We start from the raw sequence: 12330 nt of genomic DNA, 5'->3' as shown, positions 1-12330 counted from the left end.
AAAAATGACTTAGCCTTGATAATTTGGTCTCTTATTGGAGTCTTTAGACATGGGACAAGCTAGATTTGTGAAAAAAGAGCTGAAGTAGGTTCAGCTTAGCTTTAAATCTTAGTAAAAACTTTGGGGAAAGCTCCTTTTCGCTAATCTGTTACTTCAGTTTGGCACGGTGAGAACAGAATATTTGAAGAACAGCTTCACTCGACGTTACGCTTCGATCTGGAATGGCCTTTTTGAAAAGTTATCCCTAAAAATTTCTCTGTTGACTCTTTTGAAAGAAGGTTTAACAGTCATCTAAAATCTTAATAAAAGACTAGCGGCAAATTAGACATTTAATTATATCTGGCACTACGAATTTAAGAACAATAATAAAAAAAAGTATTGTTACTGCATGCACACCAATCACCAACCAAGCACACATTATTGTCCTCCGTTCTCAGATGTGCACTACTATAATTCTTGCACCACCCAAATACCTGAAAGTATCGAAGCTCTGGACAGTTCCAATGGAGGCTGCTAAGCTTGCACCCAGCTTTCAAGAAATACCCTATTAATACTAGTTTAAATTTCTAAACTTACCAACTCTCATATACAGGAGGAAAAGGTTAACTTGGTCAGGACAAAACTGCTCAACGCTAATGATGAGAATCTTTTCTTTACTCGTTTTTAGGCCAGTCAAGACAGGACGCCACAGACAAAAGATGAATCTTCACTGACGTCTGAGGACAGAATAGTGAAAGATTTCACTGTCACCCGATGAAACAGCTTCGTTTGAGCTAACTGTCCATTAAAATACCCTCAATAAACTCAATGAGGGTTTTCGATAAGGATTGAGAAAAGGCTGAGTTGGGGTAACATCCAATCAAAGCTAAGCCACGGAACCACCAACCAAGATGTCTACAGGAGGTTTTTACCGCCTTATCGCGCTGGCAAACATGATTTGAGCTTATTTTAATGATAATCAAATTACCAAGTTTAACAAAGAGAAGATGCTTAGCTATTTAAACCAAGTCACATTAAGCATGATTACTAGAAGACTACAATGGTAGTAAGCCCGTATCCGTAGGGGAAGAGGGGACAGGGTCTACCCCCCTGAAAATTTGGCCCAACTCATACAAAAGTAACACAGATTACATCCAGACAAATTTTTGTAGCGTTCCGTTAAGTTTTTAATGCCCCCCCCCCTCGAACAAAATCATGAATACGATCATAGATAGACGGCCATGGATACGATAAAAGTCAGAAAAGGCCATCCAGAACTACAGAACAGAAAAAAGTAAAAGGCAGCTTAGCCAAATACCGCAGCATTGTATAGACGAAATTGGGCAAAGTTTTTTTTTTCTAAATAAAAAAAAGAAGATACATGTTCTAGAAACTTTCAAAGTTCCAGATTATCACATTTTTAGTAGCAAATGTTGCACTTTTGCTTAGCTTTTTATCAATGTGAAAAAAGACAGCAGTTACATACACTTTTTAAAAATCAAAAAATTATCTGTTTTGACCCCCTCTTCCCCGGAAAAATTCCCTGGTCACCCCTCCTCCCACAGATAGCTTTTCCTTTCTTCTCAACCATAATTTGCTTGTGATTTTTACCCTATTTGACATACTCAAAATCATATGCAAGCAAAAGCACTTCGGACATACCTACATACAATGAGAAGAAAGATTTCGCCCCTCAAAGAGCGGTGTGCGTAAATGCGGTGGCCTAAACAATTTCTGCTTTTGACGCCCACCCCAGGAAAAAGTTCCCTGGTCACCCTTCACACATAAAGATCAAATATAACTATGTCTTTCGTGTCAACTGCAATTAGTGTGCTTTCAATGCTTGTTGATATCTCACGTCTCCGACACAGGGATACCTACGGATCGTGTTATCTTCTGAGCTTAAACTAAAACACGGATCCACACAGACCCTAGTGGACCTTATACTTCTTCGAAGTGCAAATTGAGATACTTATTTAACATATAATACTAATAATAACAAATTTCTGACCCTTTTCAATGATATCACAATGTTTATAAAATAAAGTTTACCTGAGGAGGCAAGACCAGCCGCTAAGGAGTCCCTCGCAAGTCTATCACTTTCAAGACAATTACCGAAAGCATCTTCCATTGCCAGTTCTTCCAGAGCACTTCCCAGAGCATTGACATTGTCTCCTACTTCCTGTTGTGCGAAACGTTGAATCATTGGTGATCCTACCGACCTTAATGATGTGAGTAAAGGACTTCCAATAGACCCTAAGCCACCAAAACTGCCGTAGATCCCAGATGAATTGGTGCGATGATCTTCGTTTGTAGACATATTTCCAGCTACACCAGAATCAACAGATTTTGTCTATGTAACAAAAAAAGGAAAATTAAAAAAAATTTCTGGATGAAAAGTCAGAATGACTACATGAGTTACAGATATTTTTTTCAAGACAAGTGGTGAAATCCATTACCTAATGACATAAAACAAGTCTTGGCAACTAGTTGCATAAAAAATTGCCAGAAGTGTATATTTATGATAAATATATATAGACTACATTTGATTAATATAAGCTACATAATAGTATATATATATACTCGTACATTTGATTAATATATATATATATATATATATATATATATATATATATATATATATATATATATATATATATATATATATATATATATATATATATATATGTATATATTAGACCCTGGCGGCACACCGGGGAATCGACCGAAAGCCACCAACGAGAGGCCTGCTTAACCACCGCCGAAGTATTGCTACGCCGCCGGCACGCCACAGGGACACGACTACTGGCAAAGACGGCGGCGTTTGGGCGATTTTGAATTCATTTTGCGGCAATCATTTATTGCGTCAACTGCAAAGTCGGAGCCTTTCCGTCTCATGTATTTTAGTATTTCGATTTTCCTGATTAGAAATCAAGCAGGGCTTGCACTATCCCCGAATTTTCCCGAAAATCTGTCCGTCACCCCGAAAAAAAATTTGGTTCCCCGAATCTCCGAAAATCACGCAATCACGGTGCCACCCCTAGCGATTTATCACCAGTGACTTGCCCTGCCAAACATTACTTTGCATACCATAATTCTTCACTATTCTCTTGTTCATTAATTTTCGTTTCTTTTTTTACTTTGCATAAAAACCAAACAGATGGGATATCCAATTGCAAACATTGCAATATAATCAGTTCTTCATATGTTGACAAAACAAGTATTGTCTTTAGGAAATGAGTTTAAATCATTTCGAATGCAGTTTCCCAATCGCTATTTCTTACATCATTCGTAGTCAAGAATTTTATTTTCAAGTTGAATAGAATTGTAAAATGCATTCACTACTATACAACTTCAGGCTTTAGTAGGATTTTGATACCGATAGCCGACAGATGGGTTCTACAGCTGAATTGTGAGTTTGCAGAGTTTGTTTTCCTTTTTTTATTTTTTTCTAAGATTTTCCTATTTTTTAATTCTCAAATGCTGAATGTCTGATAGAAAATATAGTCATCTTCTTGCAACATCTTTACCCCATCCAAAAACAACCTTCTATTGAGAAAAAATTTAGTTATAGACTAAGCTATGTACAAGGTTGGAGAATCAAATATTTAACCGACATTTACCCCAAAATTTTAATCATAAATAAATTTTTATTTTGTTTATATAGGGGGGGGGGGGATAGGCGGCTATCCCTTTTAAATTTTGGTACCTCATTTTTTTTTTATTGGGAGCAGTCATGTCAACAGGATAATTATTTTTTTCGCTCTAAGTGGGTGAGAAAGAAAACGATATCAAAGCCTCCGAGAAATTATAGAAAGATTTTGAGAGACCCAGCACACCCCAGTGAGATGTGTTCATTCTCTGGGGTATTTTACAATTTCTTAAAGGCTACGGGCCTAATTTGGCTTTGTGTGTGCTCCTTTTTAATTAGATTCTTTCGATCTTTTTGAATGTCACGGCGAAACTATGACTCATTTTTCTAAGAATTCGAGGTGTATTCGAATAATTTCGACATTTTGTTGTTGTCTTTGTACCCCTTTACTCATACCCTCAATTTTTTTTTCAAGGAACACTGAGAGGTTTGAAGTTAGTTTGCTTGTTTGTTACAACCATGATAGGGTCTAATTAATTACTACGTAAATTATTCTTCTGATGTAAATATGAGATGGTATCTTATAATGGGGGCATCCAGAGGGGGGGGGGGGTAAGGAGGTATTACATTTAAATTATCATATCTTGATTTTTTTTTAATTAAAGCAGGAGTGCCAAAAATTTAATTTTTGTTTAATTTAAAGCAGAGACAGCATCCTATCAAAGTGGTATCCAGACGGGGGGGGGGGGGTAGGCAGCTACAATATCCCAATGATAATGCTGCGATTTTTTTTAAAGCAGGAATGCCAAGAAGTTAATTATTTTTTTATTTAACTCAGAGAAGTTATCCTATCAAGATTGTATCCTGAGGGGGGGGATATCGGGAGCTATTATATTTATGCCATAGTACATTGATTTGTTTTTATTGAAAGCAGGGATACCCAAAAGTTGAAAAGTTGACAAAAATTAACAAGATTTTCGTGAGTTATACTTGATACATCACTTGTATAGTTTTATCGTCCAAAGGGAAAGCGACATATGCGTCCCACCCGTTTTTTTTCTTATTGATGAAACAGGTTTACTTTGAAAACATTCATTCATAAGTACCACGCAGATTCACACTATAAGGAATTTGTGTGACGAGAGCAATATCGACATCCCACTTAACATTGCGCTCGAGTGTCAATGGCGCCCATATTCCAGTGCCCAATTTATATTAAAAGGCAAGTCCATAATAAAAGCTTTCAGTTTGGTAAACTCAGGGAAGAGTCTTTGAAAGGCTTATGGCCTCAGGATACTAGATTTCGCAACGTTCTCACGTATCTTCAAAGGCTTAGAAAATTCTATTCCACAACAAATGATGACCAAAGATATGCACAAATGTAACAAATGTAACATTTGGAATATTATAAAACAGTCTTCAAAGCTTTGAAGAAAAGCAGAAAAGGCTAAATATCCCTAACTACGCTTGAAACCTATTTTAAAAGAGAATCTTCGGAAATTCCCATTGAAATGATATAGCAAAAGCTTTCAGCCTGAGAGGGGGTCAAAGAGAAGTTTTTGAGCATTTTGACCAGACCTGACTTATAGTTGCGACTTTCTTAAATTTGGTAATTTTTGTGAGCATTTGGAAATCAAAGCTTAAACTCAATAACTGATATTAAGTGTCCTAGCATTTTGCTTGGATTAAAAGTGACGAACTAGGAAAGAAATCTCAACATCTTCCTGGAGCTACTTCAGTCTGCATATTATTTCATTTAATTACATTTAAAACGGATGAGCTTTTCATTTTTACCTAAGAAAATAGCTGGCACTTCATTTTTCTTCATACCGAATAAACCATTAAGTGTTTTTTTGTTTCATTGTAATTGAAGTGTTTTCATGTGAAGTGTTCATCATGTATTTTTCAATTTGATAAATATTCTCCTTTTAGATACAGTTTATAATTTGACTGATATTAGGTATTTCATCAGTTTATAATTTGGAATGAATCCCCAAAAGGAAAAATGAATAATATCCAAATGAGCAGCCAAAAGCAATAAAAAAGCAGCAGTTCAGCCTTAGCCTACATGACATATATTCTATAAAGAAGCAAAAAAAAACTTTAAAATGCATTTTTTTTTAATTTTTATTAAGAGCCAGTTTATAATACAATAAGACTTCTTAGGAATCCAAAAGAGCAAAAACAAGACCAGTCAATATCAAAGTCGCCCATTTCATCTGTTTTAAAGGCGACAAAACAGATATAGGCAAAGGGAAATATGAAAAAATTAAGCTTCTAAGTTCAAAGTTATATTCAAAGTTTTTACCCAGATAACTGACGAATTTTGTGATACAGTATTAGAAGTTTTGTATGCAGTAATGCTTGATGAAAAAAACTACTAATTTTGATAATTATTTATGTTAAGAATACATAGCTAATAGATACTTCAACTACTCGTATTATACAGGGGTTCTGAAACGCCACAGCCATTTCGTTTCTACCAGATTCCTACTTCTCTTGATAAATAACGAAGAAGACAAGTTTTCAGCCAGCGCTTGCGAACTTTTGAACTCATGAATAGGCTCAAATCTGTTGTAAATTTAAGCTGTGATTTGAGAAAGACTGATGAAAACATTAATGTTTGCAGTCAACATTGATCGCACCGGCGGCACGCCACCGACATCTTACCGGCGGCACGGTGGCGGCGGGGTCTTTCTTCAAGTCCCAAAAGTAGCAAAATAAAAGATAGAGCTTAATAATTTCGTTTCCTTAAGCATAACACAAAAATAGTTACCTAACAAAGGGGATAATAAGAATAATCTTCACAAAGATTTTAATAAGTATAATATCTTCTCATATGGAGTGATCTGTATTAAAGAGGATTAAGAACTTTTTTTGATATGTTCAAAGAATAACTTCGTAAATTATTGTTTTTGTTTTTTCAGAAAATACCCCATACCCGTATTGATCAAGGCAAGAGCATCCTATTCAGATAGCGATTCACAAAAAATAGAACAGACGAAGAAAGAAATTCGAAGTATGTAGAATTTATATACTTGTATATATATATATATATAAATATATATATATATATATATTTTATACTAAAAATGACGTTAAAAACAACCTTCCATGAGTGACAAAAAAAGAGAAAAAATAAGAAAAAATAAGAAGAAGAAAAGCAAGAACCAAAGTTAAATTTCAGTGTTTTTGTACTAAAAATATAATCTAAGAAGTTGGTCTGTCACTAAAGAAAAAGACAATTTTCATTAACAGATTAACAGGGGCGTAATTTCCTATGGGATATGGGGAAGGGGAGGCAACTGCCCCTCCCATACCTTGATTTGCCTCCCCTCCCGACCTGAGTTTGCCTCCTCTCCCCCAGCTGAAATTTAATTTCTTCAAAAATATTGTCAAAACTAACATAAACCTGCATAATTAAAGCATTAACAGAAACGGATCAGTTTTCTTTAGTATATATTTAATTTTATAGTACTGTAAAGTATCTTTATGGTACTTTCTTGGTACCAAATGGATCATTTTCCGTTTTTACTGTCATTTTCACTTGATTTGGGGAAATTGGCTCCAACTTAGCCCCTCCCCTCTCCCCCACAGGACTTCGACGAAATTACGCCACTGCACATTAAGTGACAGTATCGCCCCTAAAAAGAATATAATTCGGCACGTTTCACTAAAGATGCAAAAGCAGCTTCTTCCATAATAACTGAATCATTTCTAGTAATCTATTTTTATAATCGAGAGCTCTTGCTCAGAATTTCCAAAAGAAAAGAAGAAAGGAAGGAACTTATATTTGGGCATCTAACACCACGTTTTGCTGAAAAGTTAACCTACAGGAGGACTTGGCTAGTGAACACTTGTCAACACTGATGCCACAAGGAAACGAAGTGGATCATACCGAATAGAGACGAGGAAGAAAAGAAAAAGAATCACAAGAACTAGCTTTTTCGTGCCAGCCATTCAAAACTAAAGAAACTGTGTGATAAATTTTGATACAGTTTTGAATTGGATATGTAATGTGTTGATTCATTGGTCATCATATCGATTTCAAAAATTTGATTAAATCCGAGACATCTTGACGATTTACTCACGCACAGCAGTCAACATTTAAAATTATTTTGCATATAAGGTAACAGCTATAGCTCAACATTTGTGTATAGTGTTTTAAACTTCGATGGCCGATTTTCTTTAAACACCACCAGCGATTTGTTTTTTCATATAAGATAAATCACTACCCAGTCCACACAACAGTCACACCTGTAGATACACACAAAAAAGGAAAACAAATCAATGGGTGATCTGTGTTTTCTGTTGTTTTAAGTCACATTTGCACTACAGAAACAAAAATAAGAATGGTAAAAAGTCAGTTCCCAAGTAATATCAACTAATACTATGTCTTTGTATCTTCAGCCAGATTCATTATACACATAGGAAAGCTGCAATTCCAAATTCACTTATTTTCTAATTTAAAAAAATGGTGCTTTAAATTTCTGCCCTGATTGGTCAGTCACAAAAAATATAACGGAAAGTTGAACATTGCCCAACTCTTCAAATTATAAAGGATTTATTTTATTGAAGCTGTAGTCGTGCATGGTTTGTATTGTTGTCCACAAGTGAGACTATAATGTGGCTCGGGCATAAAGGACCCCGAAAACAACTTTCCTCTATCTCAAAAATTCAAATTGAGTCTCAGTTAACATCGAACCAAAATATTTACCACTGAGTCTCTATCTTCCCAACCAGAGAAGGCGTTTGAAGACGTAAAGCTTTCATTTGTGAAGAAGGATGTGGCTTCCATGCCCAAACTCAAGTCTTGGTTTCCACCCCCTCCTGGCACACTTGATGATCTTGGCTTTGCAATAGGGCCTGGCGTAGAATTGATATGGCCAGCAACAACCTCGGAAAAACTCGATCCCTAAAATATATTAGAAATTTGATATTTAATCAAGAGCATAGATTAAACGGCTATAGTCGTAGCACTTTATTCGAAATGAATAGCATATATGCGCTAACAAAAGGCTCTTTTTTCTTTCTGCAAAGGTGAGAGTTTTTCGTTTCTGTGAGACGAAAGTAATGAGAAATGAGCTAGTTTTATGCGGCATTTTTATTTAATGTGAGATTTAGTGAGCGCTTTCTTCTACGAAACCATTTTTCTTTTGCTTAAATAAACACAAATTTAAAAATTTTGAAAAACAGCGGTTAACTTATTTTTAAATAACTTAGAAGTGAAGGAAGATTTTTTGGGTAATGAAAGCTGGAATTGATATTAAAAGGATTGAAAAATAATAGGTCTTCACAGGTCATTTCTAGGTCAAAAACATGAGTAGAATAAGTTCATATTTATGGCCGTTTTTTAGATTAAAAAAAGCAAGTCTAATCAGCCTTTAAATTTGAATATAGACGTGACAATGCAACCAGCACAGAATGGTTTTTGTTACGTATCCCAAAACAAAGTCTTAAAAAACCGAGGCATTATTTTGTCCGTCTGTCAAATAGATTCTAGTTCAAATTTTAATCTTTGACACTTATCTATGTAACATGCAATCTTTAGGTTCGCCTTACACTTACTCGAATCAAGCTTAACAAAAACCTAAGAAGTCTAATGCTGACCGGAATGTTGAAGTTAATTAATAATAAATAAATAAAAAAAATTAGCTTGTCAACAGATGAAGGTTTTACTTGTTTTTTAAATGAATTGGAATAAAACAAGACAATTATTACAACGTCAAAATTTAGTTTTTCTTGTATCATGACGGAAGACTCTTCGAATATTGGACTATTTATAAATATTTCTTATTTATACCATCGAGAAATTCTTATTTACACCTCGTCTCACTGGCAGGTTGGTGACAGCTAGTGTAGTGATGGTAAGAGTAATAGCATAATTACGGTACGTTTTAAGGTTAAATTATTGCACGAGTATATTCCTGCTCAACTTGGGTTTCAATTCGACTCTTTACTTTTCTTTCAATATTTTTTTTGGAATGTCTTTTTATAGTTAATTTAAAACTTATGATCATAGAAAATTGGAGAGGGCTCACCAGATCAGGAATTCTGAGAGCTGCTGTTCTTTTTAAGGCAAGAAGCCGACCGGAAGGCACCGAGACGACTGCCCTTTCAAGCCAATTTGTGCCCCAAAACATCTCAACTATTCCAAAGTATCGGATAAAATATGCAAAATACCATTTAATAAAGCAAAAGTGCCAACTCTAAACTAGACTGGATAAAAAAGAAAACATTTGGAGAGGAGACACAGAAAGCCTGTAAGAGTTAGATCATTCTAGATCTATAATTACAAAAAAATAGAAGAAAGAGATTAAAATACTAAAATTTTTGCTAGTAATTAGATTTTGAGACCTGTAAAACACACAGGTTTCGTACCTTAAAAATCAAAATTTGAAGCTACAAAAATATCAGTTAATTGCAGTACATAGTAGAATAAGGCTAGAATGACAGTAAGATCAATGTCATTTCGCTAGTTTTTATTTATATCAAAGAGATACATTCGAAATATAGTTCTTTAGCTCATATGTCACATTTTTTTCTAAAATAAAGCCATTTTGCCGTACCGTTTTAGCAAAAATATTTGTTTTAAAGTTATTGTTTTACATACTTGGCGTAAACGATTCTAAATTATACGAACTAAACACATCTGTCTCTACTAATATTGTTTAGTAAAAACAATTTATTATTCAGACTTCATAACATGTGTTCAGTTTCACTGATAGGGCCAAAACAAATTTAACCTGCTTTACGGAAGAAGCTACATTCTTTTTAAGTATCATTTAGTTTTAGAATTTGAATCAACATTTATTACAAATTAAATTCAACTCTCTAAGAGAGAAATCTTGGTGATCATGATATCATACTAACATATCTCATACTTTCAAAAGGCTTAAACCAAGGAGTGGTCATAATGATCGGAAAGGGTATGCATAATTGTGCATTACTATTAATAGAAATGACTACATAATCTTTATTTGCAGTGTTCCATTCATATTAACAGCGCTTAATAGCTAAAAGCTTGACGAAGGATGTCAGATATTTTAGAGTTGTATATTAACCTTGGAGAAGGGGGTGGGGAGAGGGGGGTATTATAGATCTTTCTACCTTCCTCACTCAACATGAAAACGAGTCAGATTTCTTTAAAAAAAGAAAAACTTTTTTAATGTGTTTTTCACAAGTTATAAACGTTTAAAAGATAGTAAGAACTAGACCTCTGGTGCCAAGATACCAACGAGCATTGCTGCAACTGTGACACATGGGAGGGACTAAGTCGATAGGATCGGACTTATCCATAACACACCACTTAAGGGCGAACTAAAAGCCTAACAACTACTTTCTGTGCCTAAGTAAAAAGCCCAACTGCTACTACACATTCATTTGGAACCCCCCCCCCCGTCCTCTTGCAGACATCAGGCATGGTCCCCCACAAAGGCACAGCTTGGTCCTCCCAAAGGTGGGAAGAATATCTCTACTTCGCAAAAAATTTGGCTACAATCCGAAAACTTTTTGATATTTTGATAGCAAAAATTCAGACTTCCTTCCCCATATGTTAGATTCGATATGGGCTTACAAAAGGCAGCACCAAGACACTAGCTCTCCCTTACCTCCCGGTTTGGTTGACATTAAACAATCTCTTCTGGTATGCTCTTTTGAATAAAATTTAGCCCTCCCCCTCATGAAAAAACGAAGAACAGAAAAATAGAATTTGAGAATTCCAATTTTCTTCTAAAATTTTCCCCTATCTAGGAATATTAGAAGAAATACAGGGTATCAATATCCGGTCCCAAAGAGATAATTCCACAGTCTGCACAAGTCAGATCTACATGATCCCTTCTTAGCTAACTTTTGAAGCTACAATATTTTTGTTTTGTTTCTTGTTTATAGTACTATTTAGTTGGCTACAACAACAAAAAAATATTTTTATTTTGGAAAAACTATTGGAAGTCTCTGAAAAATTTCCAAATGTTTGAATTTAACATAAAAAGAATCATGTTTTGTTTTCATAGGCTGTTGAAATTTCATCAATAATTAGAGGCACATGAAAAATGAAGGAGGGTTGGACTTATCAAAACTGCTAAAACAAATTAACTATAGCGAGTTTAGAATCCTTCTGACTTTTCAATAGATATTTAATTAGATGTAAATCCCATAAAAAATAGTTCTTGTAGAATCAAAATTTGAAAACTACTAAGGGTTGTCATTTGGAACTTTAAAGTGACCCCGAAGATCCACAGAGGCCAACAGACATCCGAAAAAAAAAAAACAACAAACAATTAAGTTCTTTTACTTTCTTTGCGGTTAAATATTGAGCCCTGTCAACATACATAGGGAATCCTGTATACCGTATATTATCTTTAATGCATATCCTAAAGAATATAGCTTTGGGTAAGTTAATGAAGTGACATATTGACAAATTACAAGGCGGTAGAAGAAGAAACGTTATTACGGAATTGAGTAAAGAGCCAATTAAGAAAAAATTGAATGAAAAATTGACCAACGGCTCCATGCAATCCCAAAACTACGATACAATCAAAGCAAAAACAACACGAACGATAACGAAAGAAGAAAATAGTACAGAATAATAAATTGTAAACTCTATCAGCAGAACTAAGACATGAAAGTTTCTACAACTGATCAATGGCTGATAAAACGAAAACAATGAAAATTGAGAAAAAGAGTAAGGTTTATATTTGCAATTTTTCTAAATCGTTTTAAAGCGTATGCAAGGCACAACTGAAGCAACAGACAAGAGG

General features: G+C 34.7%; 1 protein-coding gene across 3 annotated transcripts in view; it reads right to left on the bottom strand.

The window, feature by feature from the left end:
* Positions 1–12330, bottom strand: part of LOC148940139 (RING finger protein unkempt homolog) — a 96388-nt gene that overhangs the window by 17305 nt on the left and 66753 nt on the right. For all 3 annotated transcript variants that reach the window (XM_089105839.1, XM_089105841.1, XM_089105840.1), the window contains 2 exons: positions 8289–8486; positions 2032–2332 (listed from right to left, as the gene is read on the bottom strand). In XM_089105839.1, coding sequence (XP_088961965.1) covers positions 2032–2332; positions 8289–8486 — 499 coding nt within the window. The remainder of the gene's footprint in view (positions 1–2031; positions 2333–8288; positions 8487–12330) is intronic.

This window comes from Artemia sp. Qi Xiang Cuo, chromosome 20 (assembly GCF_049724085.1).
Source record: "Artemia sp. Qi Xiang Cuo chromosome 20, ASM4972408v1, whole genome shotgun sequence".
NCBI classification, from domain to species: Eukaryota; Metazoa; Arthropoda; class Branchiopoda; order Anostraca; family Artemiidae; genus Artemia; species Artemia sp. Qi Xiang Cuo.
This window is presented reverse-complemented; position numbering and strand designations above follow the sequence as displayed.